At 38.1% G+C, this 23,238-nt stretch overlaps 1 protein-coding gene across 2 annotated transcripts in view; it reads left to right on the top strand.

The window, feature by feature from the left end:
* LOC144594018 (synaptotagmin-like protein 2) overlaps window positions 1-23,238 on the top strand; it is a 140,402-nt gene that overhangs the window by 22,402 nt on the left and 94,762 nt on the right. For both annotated transcript variants that reach the window (XM_078400180.1, XM_078400179.1), the window contains exons 2-5: window positions 18,116-18,261; window positions 19,970-20,075; window positions 21,410-21,473; window positions 22,668-22,716. In XM_078400180.1, coding sequence (XP_078256306.1) covers window positions 18,116-18,261; window positions 19,970-20,075; window positions 21,410-21,473; window positions 22,668-22,716 — 365 coding nt within the window. The remainder of the gene's footprint in view (window positions 1-18,115; window positions 18,262-19,969; window positions 20,076-21,409; window positions 21,474-22,667; window positions 22,717-23,238) is intronic.

The following is a 23,238-nucleotide window of genomic DNA, read 5'->3' as shown; positions in this document are numbered from 1 at the left end:
CTATAAAGGTCCCAGTTCTTGTATCAATTAACTGGTTTTGAGCCAAATCAATTCTTACCTATGCTATCTTGACAGTGAAATAAATAATTTTACAACAGATTGCTGTGAGATGTTTTTTGCTGGGAAGGGCATCTTTATGAAAACAAGATTATGTATTACTCTGCAATCACAAGTGGTAGACTAATATTTCATACTTGTCATCAAAGTTTGAAAAGGGGAGAAGTGTCAATTGAATAATATTGCAAAGAGCAGGTCCTGCCATTTGTGGTCCCGGCTTGTCAAAGAAAGGAGGGAAGTTGATGATCTTATTTACTCCAAAGATAGGGGAAGATAAATAATGGCAGGAAGTTGAGTGAATACACAAGTCTTGATTACATTTTCCTGTGAACTTTGTTTCAAATATGTATACAATTGGATTATTTTTTATTCTGTTTTTACTAGAAAGAGAGAGATAAACGGAGAGAGAATAAGGTTTGTTTAGACTGTACTCTGTGATGGACACTTTGGCTTAGATTTTTTTTCATTTTAGAAGATAGGCTTAACAATTGTTGCTCATATCTTTCAGATCAGTAATTGTTTTGGTAGAGGTCTTGAGAACAAGAATTTTAGCTGCACTAGTTTTGTAATGATAGTCATCACAAACGCATGATCTGCCATATTCAATGGATATGTCATACCCACAGTAAAAAGACAAATGGTATCATTATTTTGCAATTTATTTATAATTCTCGGGGAAGGTAAGCATTAGAAGGAAATGTTTCATTTTAATAAATTTCTTCAGCTCAAGTCAAATAAACAGAACTAAAACTGATAATACCAAATCAAAATGATGTTTGAAATCTGAAATAAAACATGGTTAATTGAGAAGTCATTGAATATCCGTGGAGGTTGATATTGCAAAAAAAGACACAAAGCTGGAGTAACAGTGGGACAGGTAGCATCTCTGGAGAAAAGGAATGGGTGGCGTTTCTGGTCGAGTACCTTCTTCAGACAAGTTAGGGATAAGGGAAACGAGAGATATAGACAATGATGTAGAGACATAAAGAACAATGAATGAAAGATATGTAAAAAAGTAACGACGATAAAGGAAACAGGCCATTGTTCGCTGTTTGTTGGGTGAAAATGCGAAGCTGGTGTGACTTTGGTGGGGGAGGGATAGAGAGAGAGAGAGAATGCCGGGGTTTCTTGAAATTAGAGAAATCAATATTCATACCACTGGGCTGTAAGCTGCTGAAGCGAAATGTGAGATACTGTTCCTCCTATTTGCGTTTAGCCTCACTCTGACAATGGAGGAAATGCAGGACAGAAAAGTCTGCGTGGAAATGGGAAGGAGAATTAAAGTGTTTCGCAACTGGGAGATCAGGTAGGTTCAGGTGGACTGAGCAAAGGTGTTCAGCGAAACGATCGCCCAGTCTACGTTTGGTCTTGCCGATGTATAGAAATCTACATCTTGAACAACAGTAGATGAGGTTGGAGGAGGTGCAAGTGAACCTCTACCTAACCTGAAAGGACTTTTGGAGTCCCTGAACAGAGTCGAGGGAGGAGGTATAGGGACAGGGAGTGGGTGGTTTGGGTAGGAAGGGATGAGTTAACCAGGGAGTTGCAGAGGGAACAGTCTCTGCGGAAGGTGGATATTGCATCTGATTTGTGATCTAGTGTTCGAATAGTTATATCCTGACACTAAATGTTGATCGCCAACAACCACAACCATCTTTTGTACAAGGTATAATTACAAACATTGGAAATTTCTTGTGATATTTGCGCCTCGAAATAGCCCTTGATGCCAGTTGGTCAAAGACGATGCATGGTTGTCAAGGGTCTCCAACTCTCACTGTTCTGCTGGAGGTTTGCTCTTTGTTCTGTGCTTGGACCACAACCTGAAATGTTAGTGAAAAAACAACTGAACAGATTATTGTGTTAGTGTTGTTTGATAGCAATTTCAGTAGTACCATCGATCACTTTGATGATTGAGTGTTAGCTGACCAACATTTGAATGCATTGGATTTGTTCTGTATTTTGTGGGCAGTTCATGTCTGAGTAATATTCCACCTTATTGGGCAGATATTAATGCTGGTAACAACTTGAACAATTTGATTAGAAGTGGAGTCGCTGCTACAACACAAGTTTTCCCTGCTATTGCTAGGTTGCCACTTGGGACTTTATCTACAGTAATGTTCAGCTGTTTCATCGTAGAAAATGAAGTGAATTGGCTACAGAACGGATTCTGTGGTGGGTGAACCTCAGGAGTAAACTGCGATGGGTCATTTGCTTGATACTTTTGGCTTAAGTCAGTTGCAAATAGTGTTGCTTGAGTCTAATGTTAATTTAATGGTCCTGCAATCTTTCATCTTCCTCCAGCTCGTCTGCCAGATTACAAACAGAGGAAATTACAGTTCTTAGAATCTTCGGTCTTCTTTCCAAATCCCACCTCTCTTCCTCGGAGTTCTAAGAAGTTCAAGTTTGGCTGTCTCGACCAATGCTGTAAACCTCTTAATCTCACAGGGAGCAAAATTTCAGCCATTTCAATTTTGTACTTAACTAGGCATTAACAATTTTTGGATTCTCTTGGCAATTGTGGCTTTTCTTTTGTATAATGGCTTCCCAATGGATTTTGTTTCTGGAACATTTCTTCACCCTCTGGCTTCTCTCCCTTTATCACTTGATATGTTTTTATCTGAGGGTAAAGTAGGACTTGCATTTATGAAACTACTATTGAACCATTGCATAACTCCTGGAGATATCAGTTCCAATTTACTCATGATGACAAGAGGGACAATCACCGAGTATTCTCAATCATCAACGAAGTGATGATTGGTGTTGCTGGTGGTGTCATCACTCATCGATAATTTGCTAACCCATGTTTGGGTTTTATCAGGATTTCTCTCAGGATTTCTTTTGTCACATGTTCTAAATTCCAAAGTTGCTATTTCCGATGGCCTATTTTCTATGTTCAGGTGCAAAGCAAGACAACATTTGGGCATGGGCTGATAAGTGGCAAGGAACATTTGCTCTGCAGAAATATCAGACAATGTCCACTTCGAAGCGTCCAGCAAGTCACCATTGACATCCCATGGCAGTGGTATCACTGAGTCCCCATTTTCAATATTCTAAGGGCTACCATTTGCCAGAGACCCTTCTGAAGCAGCCACATCAATACTGTCGTCATGATACTGGATCAGAGACTGAGTATCCTACAGGACTTGACTTGTCTCTTCACACCAGGAAGCTTTTCCACCAGCAACTTTTTTTTCCCAATTATAATGCATTTTCCCCATATTTCCTACGACATGTCTCATGATGATAACAAAAAAAACACAGTAAAACCTTTTAATTATAATATAATTTAACTTACAGAACTTCAATTTATCTTGCCTTTTGTTTCTCGAATCTCTTCAAATAAGAGTGAACCCAGGAGGGTGAAAATATATTAACTTTCAAAAGGTATACAAATAATGAAGTATTAGGTTAATTAGATCAACCTGCAATGAAATGTCATGCATATAAATATAAAAAACAGGAACTTAGCTTATATATATATATATATATATATATATATATATATATATATATACTGTTCTTTGAATCTTTCAGAACATTTTCAGTTCAAAGAGTTACTGATGCCATTTGTATCCTGTTGTAATGAGCAATCAGCAGATTTATTGCAATTGATATTCAGTTTATTTTTGGAAATATGAGCAAAATGCACATTAGCATGTTTTTGTGCAATTCAGTGAGACCAAAGATGTGTAAGTCATCTTACTGTGTCTCTGTAATTGGGTTTGGAGCTGGTCATGTGCACATTGCTGCACAGCAGATTACAGCTCCCAAAAGTAAAACAACGCCACGTAAAACAACACCACTTAAAACTACCATTGCTTTCCAGCACAGCTTAATTTCTGAAACTAATGGAATTTATGTGCATTTTCAATGGCAATATTCACATTTTTAATTTATATTAATTAGTAACTGAATAGCCTTTGTGAAGGTGCTTTTAATTTGTGCATACTTTGTGCACTGAGAGTGTTCTGCTATAATATTTTGGAGAACTCTTCCAAACAGTGCACAAAATATGCACAAATTTAAAAACTCCTTCGCTAAGGCTATTCAGTTACCAATTGCTCCAATCAGAAGTGAGGATTAGTGGTGCAGAGATGTTGTCATGGCCTGGAGGAAAGCGTGAATGTATACACTTAAATAAATGCCTTCTCCTTAGCCCTTTAATGAAATACTAACTGCAACTGTCTTTGAAGGAAAATTGATGATAATAAAGCAAGAAACTGTTGGAACCACAAAACTTACATTCTTTCTGTGCATTTAATAGTCAAGTTGACACCTACAGGTCAAATGGGTTCATCTATATTTTCACCATGCCTGGCTGAGTAATTTCAACATTGTCTGGTTCTATTTAAGAGTTTCATCATCAATTTTTCAGTTATTTTTGAAAAAGAATGGTGCAAATACCAGGGAAAAGTAATGAAACAGGACTGGAAAGTAGACAGGATAGGCAGGAGCAAGGCAGGGAGTGAGGAAAGATGGTTGGATTAAATTGCATTTATTTTAATGCCTTTAAAACGTATTTAATTTCAACACCTGACAGGTACGGCAAATGATCTCGGGGCATAGAGAGGTACGTGCGGCTAAAATGATGTAGACATTATGTAAACATGGCTAAGGAGGGACAGGACTGACAGTTTAATGTTCGGAAGTATAGGTGCTGCAGGCGAGGTAGAGGAGGGGGAGTCGCTTCATTGGTTTGGGAAAATGTCTCGGCAGTAGCCCAAAATGACATTACTGAAGTTTTTTCAGTTTTAGTCTAATTTATTATTGTTATGTGTACAATGGAACGCATTTTTGTTCCATGCTATCCAGTCAGCAAAAAGACTAAACATGATTACATGGAGCTGAGAAATAAAAGGGGATGACCACTTTGCTGGGATTGTACTACAGGCCCCCAAATAGTCAACGGGAATTAGAAGAACAAATATGCCAAGAGATTGCAGACAGTTGTAATTCATTGATACTTTATTGTCACATGTAGCTAGCTAGGTACGGTGAAATGTTTTGCATACAACCCAGTAAAAAACATACTAGTAAGGTTGTCATAGAATTATTTCCCAATGTAGACTGGGACTGTCATAGTGCTAATGGCTTAGATGGGGTGGAATTTGTTAAGTTTGAACAGGAAGGACTCCTTGCGTAACTTGTAGAGGGCCTAAAAGCCAGAGGGCAAAGCTTGACATACTCAACATACAGGAAATTGAGCAGGGCATGAGACTCAAGTGTCAGGGGTCGAGCCTTTTGTGACCAGCAACCTCAGTTCCATTAGCTTTGAAGTTGTTATGGATAAGGACAGAGTTGGTCCACAAGTTCAAAGTTAAAGTTTTAAATTGGGACAAGGCCCACTTTGATGATATTAAACTGAAATGTGCAAAATTGGAGAAGGTTGTTTGTGGGCAATAGTGTGTCATGAAAGTGGCGTCCTTTCAAAATGTGATAGTGAGAGTTCAAGGGATGCATATTAGTGAAATGAGAGGAGTAAAGAATGCAGGTGATGAGAGAAATTAGGGCTTTGGTCAGGAAAAAGAAGGAGTCATGGGTAAGGTCAACTGTATCCTGGAGGAGGAAAGGGGATTGGAGAGAATACTTAATCAGGATGGAAAAAAGAGAGCATGAGATAAGATTATGAGGAGGAATCATGAAGAGAATAGATTGGGTAAATGCCTGGAGAATTTTCATAAGGTAGGAAATCAAGAACTAGAGGGCATAGGATTAAGGTGTGAGGGGAAATATTTAATGGGAAGCTGAGGAGGCAATTTTTTTACACAGAGGATGGTACATACATGGAATGAGCTGGCAAAGGAAGTAATTGGGGTAGATACAATAACAACTTTTAAAAGACTTTTGGAGAGGTATGTGGATATGAAAGGTTTAAAGACAACATTGGCCAGCATGGGCAAATGGGACTAGCTTAAATGGGGCATCTCATGAATGAATTGCTCTGAAGGTCTGATTCCATGCTGTATGATTTTAACTTTGCATAAACCTTTGTGAATGAGATTTTGCAATGAATTAAACTCTTCCAAAGACTAGTGGATAGTTATTTTTAAAAATCTTCAGTTTTATGTCAAGTACTTTTTAATACAAAAACATTGCCCTCTTTCACAAATGATTGCGAATAATTGTTGTGAGAGTACTTTATCTTTGTTCTTTTACATATGTTCTTTCAGGTGATTAGCAGCCTAAACATTGGCTGAAATGTTCAGATACATTGGCACAGAGATTGGATTATGCAGCATTCTGTTTCTGGAGCAAAAATTAGATGCTATGGGCAGGTGTATGTGCATATACTCATTCAACTTTGATAACATGATTAGTTAGGAAATCAGTCTGAAATTCCTGTTGGACTTACTAAATATTCAAATTTGGATCCTATTATTTGTAGATTCTCCTGAAATTGAATTCCGACATGTTGTAACTTGAGTTTGAAACATTTCCACTTGAATCAACCTATCCTTGTCTGTGGACTTCTCTAACTTCAAATAGCCCTTGCTTTCTCTCTCTATCCCCTCTCTATCCCCTCCCCCTTCCCAGTTCTCCCACCAGTTTTACTGTCTCCGACTACGTGCTATCTTTGTGCTGCCCACTTCCCTCAGTCTGACGTAAGGTCTCGACCTGAAACATCACCCAATTCCTTCTCTCCAGAGATGCAGCCTGTACCGCTGAGTTACTCTAGCATTTTGTGTTTACCTTGTCTGTTAAAATACTCAATCAATCTAAAAGCGATGTTTATTTCATGTTCTTCACATTGTGACTTCAAGATGGTGGGCAGAAAGGAAATATAGCTTGTTTAAAATGAAACAGAAATGTTTTGCTTTGATCAACTGATTCTGCAAGACCTGCAATTTATATCATTCTGATTGTTTGGTTCATGTGCAAATTGTTAACGGTAGTAAGGAAGGCACATTCAATGCTAGCATTTATATCAAGGGGACTGGAATACAAAAACAGAGATGTAATGCTGAGGCTCTACCAGCGCTGGTCAGGCCACATTTGAAGTACCGTGAGAAAATATTGGCCCCATATCTGACGAATGATGTGCTAGCTCTGGAGAGGGCTGGAGGAGAGAGCTCTGGAGGTTTACAAGGAAGATTCCAGAAATTAGTGGGTAAGCGTTTGATGGCACCGGGCCTCTACTCGCTGGAGTTTACAAGGTTGAGGGGGGGCCTCATTGAAACTTACAGGATAATGAAAGGCATAGATAGAGTAGATGTGGAAAGGATGTTTCCACTGGTGGGAGAGTCAGAGAACCAGTGGTCATAGCCTCAGAATTAAAGGGCACTCTTTTAGAAAGGAGGTGAGGAGGAACTTCTTTAGTCAGAGGGTAGTTAATCTGTGGAACTCATTGCCACAGAGGGCTGTGGAAGCCAAGTCAGTGGATATTTTTAAGGTAGAGATAGACTAGTTCTTGATTAGAACAGGTGTCAAGGATTATGGGGAGAAGGCTGGAAAATGGGATTAGGAAGCAGAGATCAGCCATGATTGAATGGCAGAGTACCCGCGATGGATCACATGGCCTGATTCTACTCCTGGAACATGCGAGTTATCGATTAAGACTGTCAAGTCTTGTGTTTATGACTAACTGAAAGTAGATTGATTTATTACACTTTCAGCACAGAATGATATGCACCCACCTTTGAGATTGAAGGTCCAAAATTCTTATTCCAAAATTCCCCGCTGAAAAGAGTACCTATTGTTTTCCTTTATGAAGAATTCCAACTCTGCACTTTATATCAAATTTATACTTTAGTTTCAGCCTTAGTTTACGCTGTGATGCATGTGCAAATTCATGTTTGCACCAGTTAATTTGGTAAAATTATTGTGTTTATACAACAATATCCCTCCTTGTCCATCTTATGTTTTCTGTAACATTGAGCCAGCTAATTGGACACACCATCCTTCTCTAATACCTCTCCTCTGTGTGAATGCCTCATGGTCCCACTCTTCTTAATTAAACATTTTTTCACAGTGAATCTGCAACCGTGGCATTTTCTTTGACCTTAAATTACTCATCACATCTGTCATTTATAAGTTGCCTCTAGAACCCTAATTCCTGTATCTCAACACGGAAGACCAAAACCATTTCTTATCCAACAGAATTGTTCATGAACCTTCAGCAAAAGAACCACAGCAGTTCATGAATTAATCACAAACATATTAGACATTGGCAATAAATTCTGGCCTTGCCGACAATGTCCACATCTCCATTTGTTGCGCACATTTTTCCTCGATGCAGTTAATGTACAAAAACTGCTGTCTGACCATCTCAAGCAGATATTTTCTCTTTCTGAAGACACTTCTATCTTTCCACCTATTTTTCCTCTTCCTTGTCCTGCTTTGTCAAATCTTTGCTCATTTCCCTCATCATACGTTCCCAAGGGACAATATTTGGGAGCAATTAACTGTGATCAAACCTGTAAACTGACAATAATTAGTTCAGCACCATTCTTTGTAAACGTCTGCAATTTGAACTAATGATAAAGAGAAGAAGTAACTGTAGCAAATATTCATCATTGCCAGAAAGATTCATTAATTATTTTGTTATTGACAATCACTTAATGCTGGTACATGCATGTAAGTTTTTTTAAAGCTTTCGTTTAAGGACTGAGATTCAAATTAACCATATTGCTAACATATCAACACTGAAAATCAATTGGCATCCTGTCAGTTAACTTCCTGTTCTTAATAGTTCTGGCAGAGATTATCTGTTTTTACATCTGTCATTGATATGACATCTGCCACAATTCAGCCTCTAGGTATGTGTTTGTGCCATTTGTATTTCAAAAGATATTTGTAACATCCAAAAAAAACTCTGCCAAATTTATTCCCAACCGCATGTGAAGCACCAAGAAATATTACGATTAATATCTGGCACTACTATTGAATATTTGCAAAGAAAATTGGTCATTATGTTGATTGTAACTCTGCTATAATATTTCTATGAACCAATATTTACTCATGAAACATAACATAATCAAATCCTGCACTGAAGCTTTCTTGTCCAACTTTAAAGTTTACAAAAAAAAGAGATAGGGTACTGGTGATTGGAAAAAAAGCCTTTGTACTGATATGTTCTCTAATGTATCAGAAATTAATGGATTAACATTAAAAAAATCTTTGATTTCTGTCACAATATATTCAATTTGTATTTCAAAACTATGCAGGTCCCACAACTAATTTAAATGATGCTGCAAGTCATGTATGCTCTGATTAGCTTTTAGCTCCTCTGCAGTCAACCATTAATTCTTTTCCTTTTCCGCACAGCTCAGTTGAAAACTAATTTTCTTTTTCTGTTAACTACATAATCATTAGTTATCAGGAACACAGAATCCGAGCACTGTTCTTAATTAGTCCAAACAAATTGACAATTTTGAGCCTTAAATTTGTAGGTGAACATTGTACTTGAAGTTGAGGAATTTCTGCCCATATCCCATTTCCCTTTCAATAAAGCTGTTGTTTACTTTGATATTCTACAATTTAGTTTCTTTCTTAAAAATCCTTTCCTATTATTCATGAATACATTAACAATGTGCTGTTATGGGCATTCTTTAAAATGAATAACAGTGCATCCAAGATCAAAAATATTCCAGAAATATAGAATAATAAGTAATTTTAATGGGTTCACATTACTTTACATCAAGTTTACACCATTTTCTGCATAATTAAAACTTTTGCAAAAACATTTGTTATGGAAGAAACAATAGATAAGACGCTGAGGGTAGTGCACAGTTTCCTTTAACCTATAGATTATAAAACAATTAAGGCATTTCTATTATATATGACTGTATGCCAATTCTTGCATTTAAATAAGTTAGGTTCGACTTAAGCATTTTCATGCAGGTGAGAGGTTTAAATTATCAGTTCAGGATTAGGTTATATATATTTGGAACATAAAACAAGTCCCATTAAAGCAAGTTAAAAGATTAGATAATGGTCATTTAATGTTTGTTCTGTGCAGTATTTGGAAGTATGATTTGGATTAACCCAAGGGAAACGGGTGAATGTTTTTGCTAAATAAATATACAGTGAAAATAAGGATTTAAGAATGATGTGGGCTCACGGTATTATTTCTCTAAGCAGCAGAACAATCTACTATCTGCACATGTACACTGGAGAACTTGGGATGTCATGATTGAGTAAGTTAGATTTGAAGATGCAGAGTTATAATTTAATGTATGGCGACTGGGCTGTGAGTCATGTCCCTGGAGAGTTAGACAAGTAACGTTTTCTGGGCACAATTTGTAACTTTTCCAATTACAACAAGGACCATTTTCAAAATATATTTTATATATATCAGGACAGGTCAGGACACAGAGGTCAAGTGGAGATCTTAAAATAAGGATTATGAGAAACTCATACAATTTTCTGGAAGACAAATCCTATTCACTCCATTGTCCCACTTTCTCTATCACTGGTGTATTTATTGCAGATCCAAGGAACTGCAGATGCTGGAATCTTGCAGAAAAAAACAAAGTGCTGGAGTAACTCAACAGGTCAGGTTGCATCTGTGGTAGGAATGGAGAGGGGACCTTTTTTCAGACCAAGTCCAACTCAGTCTGAAGAAAGTTCTCAACCTGAAATGTTGCCTATCCATTCCTCCTCGTCCTGCTGAGGCTTTATAGAGCACTGGTCAGACTGCATTTGGAGTATTGTGAACAGTTTTGGACCCCATATCTGTATGTGTTGGCATTGGCGAGGGTCCAAAGAAGGTTTTTATGAGAATGATCCCAGAGATGATTGGGTTAATGTAAGTTGAGCGTTTGACGGCTCTGGGCTTTTTCCTCGCTGGCGTTTAGAAGGTTGAGGGGGATCTCATTGAAACTTACTGAATAATGAAAGGTCTGGATAGAGTGAATATGGAGAGGATGTTTCCACTAGTGGGAGAGTTGAGGACGAGAGAGCACAGCCTCAGAATAAAAGGACGTACCTTTAGAAAGGAGATGAGGAGGAATTTCTTTAGCCGGAGGATGGTGAATCTGTGGAATTCATTGCCACAGATTGCTGTGCAGTCCAACTCTTTGAGTATTTTTAAAGCAGAGATTAATAAGTCCTTGATTAGTAAGGGTGTTAAAAACTATGAGGAGAAGGCAGGAGGATGGGGTTGAGAGGGAAAAATAGAGCAGAAAAATAGGTGGAGTAGACTGATGGGCCAAATGGCCTAATTATGCTCCTATGTCATATGAACTTATTATGAATGCTTCATATTTGGCCTCACCAACATATTGTACAAATGTAACAACATCCCAACTTCTGTACGAAATATTCTGACTGATGAAGGCCAACATACCGAAGTCTTCTTGACCACCCTCTCTACCTGTAATGTCACTTTCAAGGAACTATGTACCTGCACTCCTAAATTACCTCTGTTTTATTGTACTCCCCAGGGCCCTGGCATTTACTCTGAATATTCTGCCCTGGTTTGACCCCAAAATGTAACACCTTACACTTATCTGCATAAAGATCCATTAACCATTCCCAGCCTATTTGCCCAAGTTCCTGCTGTAATTTTTGATAGCCATCTTTGCAATCTACAATATCACCCACCTTAGTATCATCTGCAAACATACTAACATTTGTCTTCAACATTTTAATCCGAATCGGTGATACAAACTTCAGGGAGAGCAAACTAACTTGCTGGTATGAAGCAGAGGGTAACCATGGAATGCCGTTTTCGGACAGGAGGTATTTGTCTAGTGGTGTATCTGTCCATTGCTGTTGTCATCTATATTAATGATTTGGATGAGAATGTACAAGGCATGACATATGTTTGCTGAATACAGTAAAATAGGTGGTATTAAAGTCGTAGAGTGATACAGCATGGAAACAGGACCTTCGGCCCAACTTACCCACACCAGCCAATGTGTCTCAGCTACATTTGTTCCGCCTGCATTTGATCCATATCCCTCCAAACCTGTCCTATCCATGTACCTTTCTAACTATTTCTTAAACATTGGGATAGTCCCTGCCTCAACTACCTCCTCTGGCAACTTGTTCCATACACCAACTACCTTTTATGTGAAAAAGTTACCCCTCAGAATCCTATTAAATCTTTTCCCCTTTACTTCAAATCTATGTCCTCTGGTCCTCCATTCACCTACTCTGGGCAAGAGACTGTGCATCTACCTGATCTATTCATCTCATGATTTTATACACCTATATAAGATCACCCCTCATCCTTCTGCACTCTATTGAATAGAGTCCCAGACTCCCCAACCTCTCCCTTTAGCTCAGACCCTCTAGCCTTGGCAACATCCTCATATATCTTCTCTGTACCCTTTTCATGCGGTCTCACCCATATCTTATACAACTGCAACATGACCTCCCAACTTCTTTTCGCATTGTATTGTAGGCAGTGAAGATGACCTCCCCACTTCTATACGCATTGTGTTGTAGGCAGTGAAGAAAGTTACCAAGAATGATAATGGGATGTTGATCAGTTGGGCACGTGTAGTCGTGAAATCGCAAATGGAGTTCGATTCGGATAAGTGTGAGATGTTGTATTTTGCGAAGACAAACTCAGGCAGGAGGGTAGAGCCCTGGTGAGTATTGTAGAGCAAGTATCTCAATTGGTAATTGCAGAGGAGAAGTCATGAGCAGGATCCTTCTCAATCATCTCCCCACAGCTCCGCAAATCATTGTGAGGTTTCTGGCCATCCGGGAGCACAGTGGACATGGTCTCCAATGCACAACACACCAATGGTAAATGCAGGGAGCCACTGGTCATGGCCTTTTCTGACCTCACTGTCGTCTTTTTCTCTACCAGTCAGGAAGGGCTGTTGATCATCATCCTCAAATTTGCTTCCCATTGAAAATCACTTCTGTTTTACATTTACTCCAGGATGGATTACAATGTACATCATAAATAACTTACTGTTATATAATTACTGTCTAGTTCAGTAATTTTGCAATAGTATTTGTCGCTTGCTGTTGAAGTGTACTTTATGGTATAATCAATTGCCAGCATGAAATTGACGGTTCTACACTGTTATCTGAAATGATCTTCAATAGCAGGATTTCCATCTTTAGTGACAAATGATACAAAAGTAAAACTTGTAAACTAAAATCAATTCTTTACAAATGTTGCATGTACAATTTAATCACAGTGCTATAATTATCAAATAAATGTTTATAAAGAAATATGATGTTTCTATTCTCATAGAGTGAAATTAATGGCTCTCTTTAACACAAACAGCCATGATCTGCCATACAATTTTCCACATTCGCGTTGAACTGCATGTGCCATCTACTGGCCAAACTGTCATTCCTTCGTTTCATTTACAGAGATTTTCACTAGAATATGAACTTGGAACAGTACAGCACAAGAACAGGCCCTTTGGCCCACAAAGTCTATGCCAAACGTGATGTCAAGACCATCACCTATCTACCTGTACATAACCCATATCCTTCCATTCCCTGCGGAGAGACTTTCACAAATCTTTCAGCTATTAATAAGCTTTTGGATAATCTTCAAATGTTTTTTTTTTTTTGGTTATCCTTCCATTGCCCACAAGATATTTGATGGTTATTTAAGATTGCAAGTCATTTTTCTTCAATCAATCAATATACAATCATTCTCCTTCCATTGTACCTCCATATTATCTGATATATCAATGCCTTTGATGCTGTTATTCACAAAAGGCCTCTTTTCCACTCGCCCTTGTCATTACTTCAGTAACATACTTATTCCCTGTTTCCCTCTAACAGTCTCTCTCACATGTATTTATCAAATCCCCATTGATTTTTCTTTTGCCATTAATCTACCGCAAAGGCTAACTAGAGCCTGTTAATCTACCGGCACATTTTGAAATGTTGGAAGAAACCAGAGCATGAAGAGGAAGCCAGCAAGATCATGGATCAAAAGTGCAAACTTGGTACAGTCAATACACAAGGTCAGGATTGAGTCTGGTTCCTCATGTTGTCAGGCAACAACATTAAATGTGCACCACAGTATCCCAATACTTCCCACATCAGGCCAATGGTGTATAGATCACTCCTGCTGTCCAACCCCTCTTGATTGCTGGCCTAACCCATTGCATCAGCCCTGGATTTCCTGCTGGCAGGGACTGTGGCCAATGGTTTCTGATTATCTGAATATCTATTTTTAGAACTTTCATTTAGCATTGATTTGGTAGCCATAAAAGAAATAAAAAGTTATAAGCCTGATCTGTTCCACTTCCAGGTTCAGGGCAGTTTTGGAAAAATAATGGGGAAAATTTAAATATTAAATTTGTTGCTGCTTCAAAATCTTCAGTCACATGTTTAATTCATTTCTCTTTGTCAGAAATATTCTTAAGAATCTAATTGTTTCAGAACCTAATTTTCTAATCCAGTTCTAGTCCCTATTTTCTAACCCATACTAAGCCCAGTTCATCCATCAGCCCTGGACCAATTTTGTTCTTTGGTCTCCGAAGGTTCTAGTTGAAAAATCATACTCTCCTGTTCATATTCTTTATTGACACATTTTCTTTATACCTATCACATTTCCAGCCCCATAATCCTTGAAGAATTTTGTATTTTACCAGCAATTACACTCTCTCCTACACAAATAGGACTTCAAATATTTTTTCTTAGTGTGAGACTTTTGAATTCTCTTTACATATGTTCTCATATTTTATTTTACTTAGAATCAATGTGGCCTGATTGCACCGCACCAAATTTCCTTAGCATCTTCTCTGCTATGGTAAATGTGTGCATTAAATGCAAGTTGTATTCTCTGTTCATTTAAATTAATTATTTTCTAGGATCATTAACAACTAATTAGTGACAGTTTTATAAGGTGTTTTGGTTTAGTAAATCCTGTACAATGGATTACCTCTTAAAAGTTTAATTAAGTTTAATCAACATGTCTTTCTGAAAGCATGCTGAAAACTTATGTAAAATAATTCAATTGCTTTTTGGTTCTGCACATAAAATTTCCTACTCACTAACCACCACCACACTTTTCCTCCTTTACATGGCATTGTGAATGCTGCTCTATTTTGGGATGAAGCATATTAGTATGTTTTTGAAAGGTATCTGATGTAGCTATATTGTTTTGATAAAAGTGATGTCTCTGTGTGCATCAACAATGATTTTCTGTGTAAAATATTAACTACATTAATGTTGTTAATCATGATGTTGTTTTTGGACGAAAACAACTTGTGTTCTTTTCCAAATGCTCACCAACTAGCTTTCAGTAATAGTTTTGAAGGGTTTGCTAGACACTAATAGTTTCCAGGTATGTATCAAGATCCTTTTTTAAGTGATTTAATTTGCAGCCAGATGTCAGCATATACCTTCCCTCAATGGTTTGTGGCTGACATTCAGTGTTCAGAATGTCCAATTTTTCCAACCGTTCCCTTAACAGGCTGCCAATAGCACTAGCTTCGCACACATTTAATCAAAATGCAGGCTGCTACATTGCATGACAGAGGACGTGTTTAAAGTTTAATTTCCAACAACGTTTTTTGTGAAGTTCTGAAATAGTATCAGTATCTGTACAAATGAATGTTCTTTGTTTTACTGCTCAATTTTCAGCCATGGACCGAGACACATTCCACAAAACCAACACTGGGTTTGAAAATGATCCTAGATGAATTCTTGCCTCTTAATTCTGGTCGTCATGTTCTAAAGTTATTCCTTCCTTGAAATTTTATTTTTTAAATAAAGTAATTCTTTGAGGCCCGCTTGTTGGGGCATGATTTTCATCTGAGGTTGGTATAGGTTTATCATTGTCACAACTACCAAGATACGGTGGTTTGGCAAGCTATCCAGGCAAATCATGCCATACATGAGTACATTAGGTAGTGCAAAAAAGAAAATATTCAGAGTACAGAATATAGTGGTATTCTTAAAGAAGGTGGATGCCTCTGATTTGTGTAGAGTGAGGTTAAAGGAGTCTGCAAATACTCCTGGTCCACACAGGTTCTGAGGGCATGTCAGGGGAATCTGTCCAGGCCAGTTGCTTTTCACAGGTTCACTCTTGTGAAAACCAATCCAGCATTAGCGATGATGGTTGTGTGTCGAGGCATACCAAGGCTATCATTTGACTGTCCTTCTATTCAAAATGAGAATAGAATGCATTGAGCTTGTCATGTGGCTGCTGATTCTACCTACCTTTGGTTTGTAATAACATGCAAGCCTTGCAACAATCAACGCGTGTCCCAGTGGTTAGTCTGGGAGTCTCGCTTGGTCTGGAATTGTGTCATGGCTTTCCTGATGGCTTTGTGAAGGCCATACCAAGATTTCCTGCACAGGTCAGCATCATCAGGTACTTAGGAAAGGGCAAAGTATCTGATGGGCAGGGTCAGGTTGGGGACAGAAATAACAATCAATGTATGAAAGGTTATCATCAATTAGTTTCTTCAAATACATTTTCAGCAAGACGTATTGTAAGAGTGACCTTCCTGCTCCTTTCTTAATGTGTAATATTTTAGTATCCTTGCCGTTATTTGTGTTTCCTATTTATGGCTTTGTTGTTGAAAACTTGGTTTCCATTTAATTTAAATTGGTTGTTAGAAACTAAACTAGATTAAAAATAAGGGGAAGCTTGACTTACCTGACTTACTTAATCATGTGCAAATTAAGATAGAAAGTTTACAATTTATTTTCCTGATTCTTTTTAAACATCTGGCAAATATTGTGGTGGTATGGTTCTATTAATTTTGTTTGCTCACTTACAATATCTATGGTGTGATGGGCAAATGATCAGGTTCTGCTTCAGATAATAACAATGCCCACCAGAAATTTTGACAAATTTAATTTCAAATATTGGGGATGTGTTCTGTTTTATATATGGGAACTGTTATTAAATTGACTGCTCGTTAAATATCAATTAAGTTTGAAGAATGAGGTTCCCAAATGGTATTTGTAGATATTTAACTATTTTTTAGATTATTTTTGATTGTTAGCCATAAATATTCTGCATTGCCAAAGGCTTGTTAAAATAAAGGTTAGGCTTACATTAAACTGTATTGCTCATGCTAGTATTTATTAAACTACATTTACAGCGTCTTATCAACTGTTAATATTTTCTTTGATAATGTTGAATCAAATTTTTTATTTCAAGACACTTGAAATCGTATAATTTGTGGGCCCCAGTGTTGTTCTACTCTTATCTTTGAAAGAGTTAGTGTTGGGCTTTGGTTCCCTTTGCCTCACCCATGGTTCAGGTGTGAACCAGTGAATTATAAATTAATGAGGAGATTATTCTGCACATCCCAAAAAATCACTCTTCTCCAGAAAAAATTAAAGTAAATAGTATTCCCAAATAATTATTTTTTTTGGTCATTCTATTTAGATTTGTAATCCCTTTGCAACCTCCAGCTACACACTTGTCCTTTCAAGCCTGTAACTGTCAATTTGCCATCTTTCTTTTGGGATATCCAGCCTTTTCTTTGTATTCACAAAATCAAAATAGCAAAAATGCTTTAATTGTTGCATCTCAGGAGGATGGCAAAACTGATCTGAGTACCAAATGATTTCAGTTTCATCTGCAGGAGATGTTTTGGTATTTAGTTTATTACTAGACCAAGTGGACCTCTTGGGCCCAAACCACTCCTGCATTGGTGCAGCACCCTCCCCCCATCCCTCCCTCCCCATCCCTCCCTCCCCTCCCCTCCCCCCCTTTCCCTCCCTCCCCCCTTTCCCTCCCTCCCCCCCTTTCCCTCCCTCCCCCCCTTTCCCTCCCTCCCCCCCTTTCCCTCCCCCCTTTCCCTCCCCCCCTTTCCCTCCCCCCTTCCCTCTCCCCTCCCTTCCCTCCCTTCCCTCCCATCCCTTCCCTCCCATCCCTTCCCTCCCCCCTCCCACATTTCAGGGAAAACCTTTTTACTTAACTGTGTCTCAGAGGGTAAAATAAATTGATGGAATTGGGATAAGAATATTTCAGAAAAGGTGGATATATCCTATCTGATACCCTATTTGTAATTGACTTGCATTAGGAATAACAATTTAACAGATGGATTTATTTTGTTTCAATCTCATAACCTACAAGAAAAATTTGGAATCTTAATTATTGCTGTAAAATGCTGTTGAAATGAAACAGAAGAATTAAATTCTTTGCATTCAAATTCTTTCACAGGAAATTGAAGAATTCAAACTTTGAGGCAAAGAAATTGAAAGTGATGACAGGCGAATGGTTCAATGATGTTAAAGCCAAGCGTTATGGTGAAATTGCGAGTGGCATAGACATTTTAAAGAATTCATTTCACAGAAAAAAGATGCCAGGTAACCTTTTCTTGGAAAGTCTTGATTTTCCAATTTCTTTTCCTCCCTGAAACTATGTTACTATACTGAAAATGTTGATATATTGACCAAATGACTTATTTCTGTGTGAGTTCACCCTTAGGCTGCTATTAGTGATATTTCTTTAACCACCTAGAAAGAACATGAAGCTCTCTGAACTCTGCTCCATTAAAGTCTTCCTTGAATAACGGCACAGTGGTAGAGACTCGGATACGATCCCAACTATGGATGCTGTCTGTACAGTGTTTGTACGTTCTCCCTGTGACGGAGTGGGTTTTCTACAGGTGCTCCAGTTTCCTCCCACATTCCAAAGGCATGCGTTTGTAGGTTAACTGGCTTCTGTAAATTGTCCCGTAGTATGTAAGAAAGAACTAGTGCTAGTCTCTAAAACTAGTGTTCCGGTGATCACTGGTCGGCGTGGACTCGGTGGTTCAAAGGACCGGTTTCCACGGAATATCTTGAAACACTAATTTAAACCTCTACCTTCTCAACATATGCACCTTTACCTCAACATCTTTTATGCCTTGCATGGAGATATGTTTTAAAGTTAAAACTGCTGCAATGGCTATATATTTTAAGCTATGAACAGCAAAAGATCTGATTTTCCAAATGTTTATTTTGGTAACAAGCTCTGACCATTAAAAACAAGGAATGGAAAACACTTGTTCCAAAACAAGTTTGCTTTCAGAAATTCAACCCGGTACAGCTGCTACCTCACAGTGCCAGAGAGCCTGGTTCTATCCTGACCTCGGGTGCTGTCTGTATGGACTTTACACGTTCTCCCTATGAACTTGTGGGTTTCCTCCCGCATCCCAGACACATGGGTCAATAGGTTAATTAGCCTCTATAAATTTCCCCTAGTCTGGAGGAAATTTGGAAAGTGGGATAACAAATAACTAATATGAATGGGTGATCGATGCTTGACATCGATTTATGGGCTGAAGGGCCTGTTTCCATGCTGTATCTCTAAACTACACTCATCCACTGCGAGGGACACTTGAGTTTAAGATTACCATCAAACTATATCTCATGATAATCTCACGCACACATTTTGTAGTTGGAGTGAATGAAGAATGAGAAGGTGGATCATCTTTGCTCAATAGTTTCTCTCCCCTGTTGTGGGACTAAAGCCATTTGTAGTGCTCTCCCATTGTCTTGCTTAACCTCAACATAAACAATATTTTTTTTTACATCTTCCCCTTCGTTCATAGTGCTCTTAATGGAAAGATGAAGCCTCTGTTCTGACATTGAACCAAACAGAATTTTCTTCCCACCTTTTAATCTTTGCTATTTTAATCTCCCAGGACATGGTTTATTTTGATCTCATTTGACATTTGAGTTAATCATGTTCAACCCAACTAAAATTATGTTTGACATTACTAGCACTTATTAAGTTGCATCCATGCATACCAATCTCAAATTGGGAAAGCACATAACTCCAAAAAAAAGGAATAAGATCAAAATACAGACGAATGCCCATTCAGTAGCAATTCCTGGATGACGACGCCATATGTTTTTACTGATAATTTTCATCCTCTATTTTTATTGACATTGACTTTTAACAATTGTGCATTGCATGGTTGGGTGCATTCGCAAAACCTGGACTAGAATGGGGAATATATGAAAGTTGCTGTAAATAGTGAGGGAAAGGAAATTTCTCTTTTGTGAATAAGTTTTTTTTCCTGTGCAGTTGTTCCGGATGTTGCAGAGAAGGTGTCACAGAATGCCAGCGTGGTTCTCAATTCCAGCCCCCAGCATCTAGATAGATCCTCGCAACCAGAAACATCAGAGAAAAGGTAAAAAATCCTTTGAGAAATGCACACTGCGTTACGGCTATCTTGCAAAGAAGCAGGTGAACATCTTCATTTAAAGAGTTAAATTGATGGAAGAAATTGTACTTTTTCAATTGAAGAACTTTACAAGTTTTCTGGATGACACGGACAGATACTTTTTTTTCCATTGAGTTTTTTAGATGTTAAGAAATCATCCCAAATATTTTGTGTTTTGTTTTAAGATGGAGCTTTAATCTATTTTTTTTTTAAATACCTCACACTATCCTTAAAGCAGGGAATGGAATTTAACTGAAATATTGAAAACTTTGCACAAATAATACATACACACATTCAACTTTCAAGTCACGTTGTTTCCAATAACCTATCATAAACCAATAAGTGCGTTTGAATGAAATATATTTATGATGTTACATTGTTTGCAATGTTTTTCAGTGCTTTCCATGTTATTTATTAATGTGGGCTCGGTGAAGAAATAATTGGTTTCACTTGAGACCTAATGTTATTATTTTGCTTTCCACTACAATTAAACTCAGACTCTTGAAAACAAGGGTTTTTCTGAGGGAAATAACTGCAGATGCTGGTACAAATCGAAGGTATCACAAAATGCTGGAGTAACTCAGCAGGTCAGGCAGCATCTAGGAGAGAGGGAACAGGTGACGTTCGAGACCCTTCTCGACCCGACCCGAAGGATCTTGACCTGAAACTTCACCCATTCCCTTTCTCCTACATGCTGCCTGACCTGCTGAGTTACTCCAGCATTTTGTGATACCCAGGGTTTTTCTGAGTCTTTTTTTCAGTGAGATTGTTCCCTATGTATGTACAAATCCATCGGAGCCGGGCTGGGAAATAATAGGAAATGAGGAGGGGGAATGGTTATTCCCAGTCCTCCATCCTCAGAGTTATCCCTGATAGACCAAAGGATAGCCACTTTGACAAACATATCATTCAGATCATCAAAAATCAACTTGAGTCAGAAGATTTGATGGCTTCTCTCAGCCCAGTTGCCTTAGCCCAAGAGGGAACATTATACATTCAGTTTCATATGTTTCAGTATTCATCGCGACAAGCCTCTCGGCTCCAGCTGTGTTACTACCCTGGTTCTTTCATAGAAATTACCAAACTCGACAAACTTGGACATAACTAAACTGATTCTTGAAGTGAAGTATTTTATTTAGCCCATTCCATATCAATACTGTGTTACAATTATGCCAGATTTACTGAATAAAAATGAAATGATATTTTGCAACACGAAAGTATATCTTTTCAGGAATCTTAGATCATTTTTAGTCAAAAAATATTTCTTCTTTACCATTATTTTGACATTTTTATTTGAACAGGTTAACAAAAGAAGTAGAATTCACACCAGAGACGGAGATGAGGATTCCTAAATCCAAAAGTCAGGTTAGAATCATGGTCTTGACCTGTTAGATATGGTCACTTTTTTTCTGGATGGTTTTAATTACATTCATTAAGCAATGTTACAACTTGTATCAAAGAGTGCAAGAATATCATATTTACTTCCTGAATGATTTATTTCTCTCAATGTTGGTGCCTATGAATTTGAATGTTTAGTGTTTAGTTTAGAGACACAGCATGGAAACAAGCCAATCAGCCCACCGAGACCACGCTGACCATTGGTCACCCATTCGCACTAATTCTATGTAGAGGAAGGAACTGCAGATGTTGATTTAAACTGAAGATAGATACACAAAGCTGGAGTAACTCAGCGGGAAAGGCAGCATCTCTGGAGAAAAGGAATGGGTGACATTTCGGGTGGAGGGTCTCGACACAACTTCATCCATTCCTTCTCTCCAGAGATGTTGCCTGTCCCGCTGTTACTCCAGCTTTCTGTGTCCATCTTCACACCAATTCGATGTTACCACACTTTCTCATCCATTCACTGCACACTAGCGGCAATTTACAGAGGCTAATTAACATACAAACCCACATGGTTTGGGGATGTGGGAGGAAACCAGAGCACCTCGAGGAAACCCACACAGTCACAGGGCAAACGTGCAAATTCCACACAGACAGCATCTGAAGTCAAGATTGAACTTGGGTCTCTGGCAGCAGTGAGCTGCAACACTGTGCCGCAGTACTTGATTAATCTACTGGAAATTATGAATGCGTACTAATATTTTGGTATTTTTATTGCCCTCTGCTTCAAAAATGTCCTATTACTTAACAATCGCAAAATAATCCATGGTATCCAGAAAGCATGGTGATGCATCCGTACATTTGCGCATCATTAAAATGTACGGATAGATCTGAATTCTGTCGATGTAAATTCATGAGCACAAATTTTATGCAGGAGCATTTTAAAACATGCACCTCACTTAAATTTGGATGCCCTTATCCATTTATTCTCCTGTTGTCCAAATGTTGCTGCAATAAATTAGTATTGGTCAGCCAAACCATATGGAGATTATTGGATGACTGCTTTTCAGTTTATTAATACAGTTTACCGTGGCCTGCAAAACCAATACAACAGAAGGAAATTTAACAGGCTGGAAGGATTATTGCAAATGCAAGCAATAAAATTGTTTCGTTTTAATTTAAATTTAATTTTCTTTCTCTATCTCTTGGCGCATTTAGGCACCCACAGATATACGTAAAGTGAAAGATGAAGCAGTGACATGGGAAGGTACAGTGCATTTATATAGCTGCTATCAGGGACAAGATTATAATGCCCTGAATTTTAACATGCAGATCTTTCTGTTCATACAAATACTACCGTTTAAGTTTGAAAAACTGTTGACAGCAAAGCAAGGAAAAATATCTTATTTGCTTAAAGACTTTGTGTATTTTCCTTCCTTGTACACTTAACAGGATCTAAAAATATATTGATTAGTGCCAACATGCTTTAAATCAATGGTCATTTAACTTTGGTTATATTGCATAAGAGTGAGTTTCTGGGTGAAATCGCAGCCATTCGTGAATTTAGACTGCGTATGCTATGCACTATTTACATTGGCACTTTTTCAGCAGAGACGCACAAGGAATGACATTGTGATGAGTGCAATGGCCACTTCAGCCTTTGCCAATGTAAACTGGAACTTTGGACTACAATAACAGTCATCATTTGAAACCGTTGCAGTAAACCAACAATTTTGTGCAACATTTTGTTGCGTTATCTATTCCAATGGACACCCTGCCTACGTGGCAC

The sequence above is a fragment of the Rhinoraja longicauda genome, chromosome 5 (assembly GCF_053455715.1).
Source record: "Rhinoraja longicauda isolate Sanriku21f chromosome 5, sRhiLon1.1, whole genome shotgun sequence".
In the NCBI taxonomy this organism is placed as follows: Eukaryota; Metazoa; Chordata; class Chondrichthyes; order Rajiformes; family Arhynchobatidae; genus Rhinoraja; species Rhinoraja longicauda.
The sequence above is the reverse complement of the archived record's forward strand: the minus strand, read 5'-3'. Positions and strand labels throughout refer to the sequence as shown.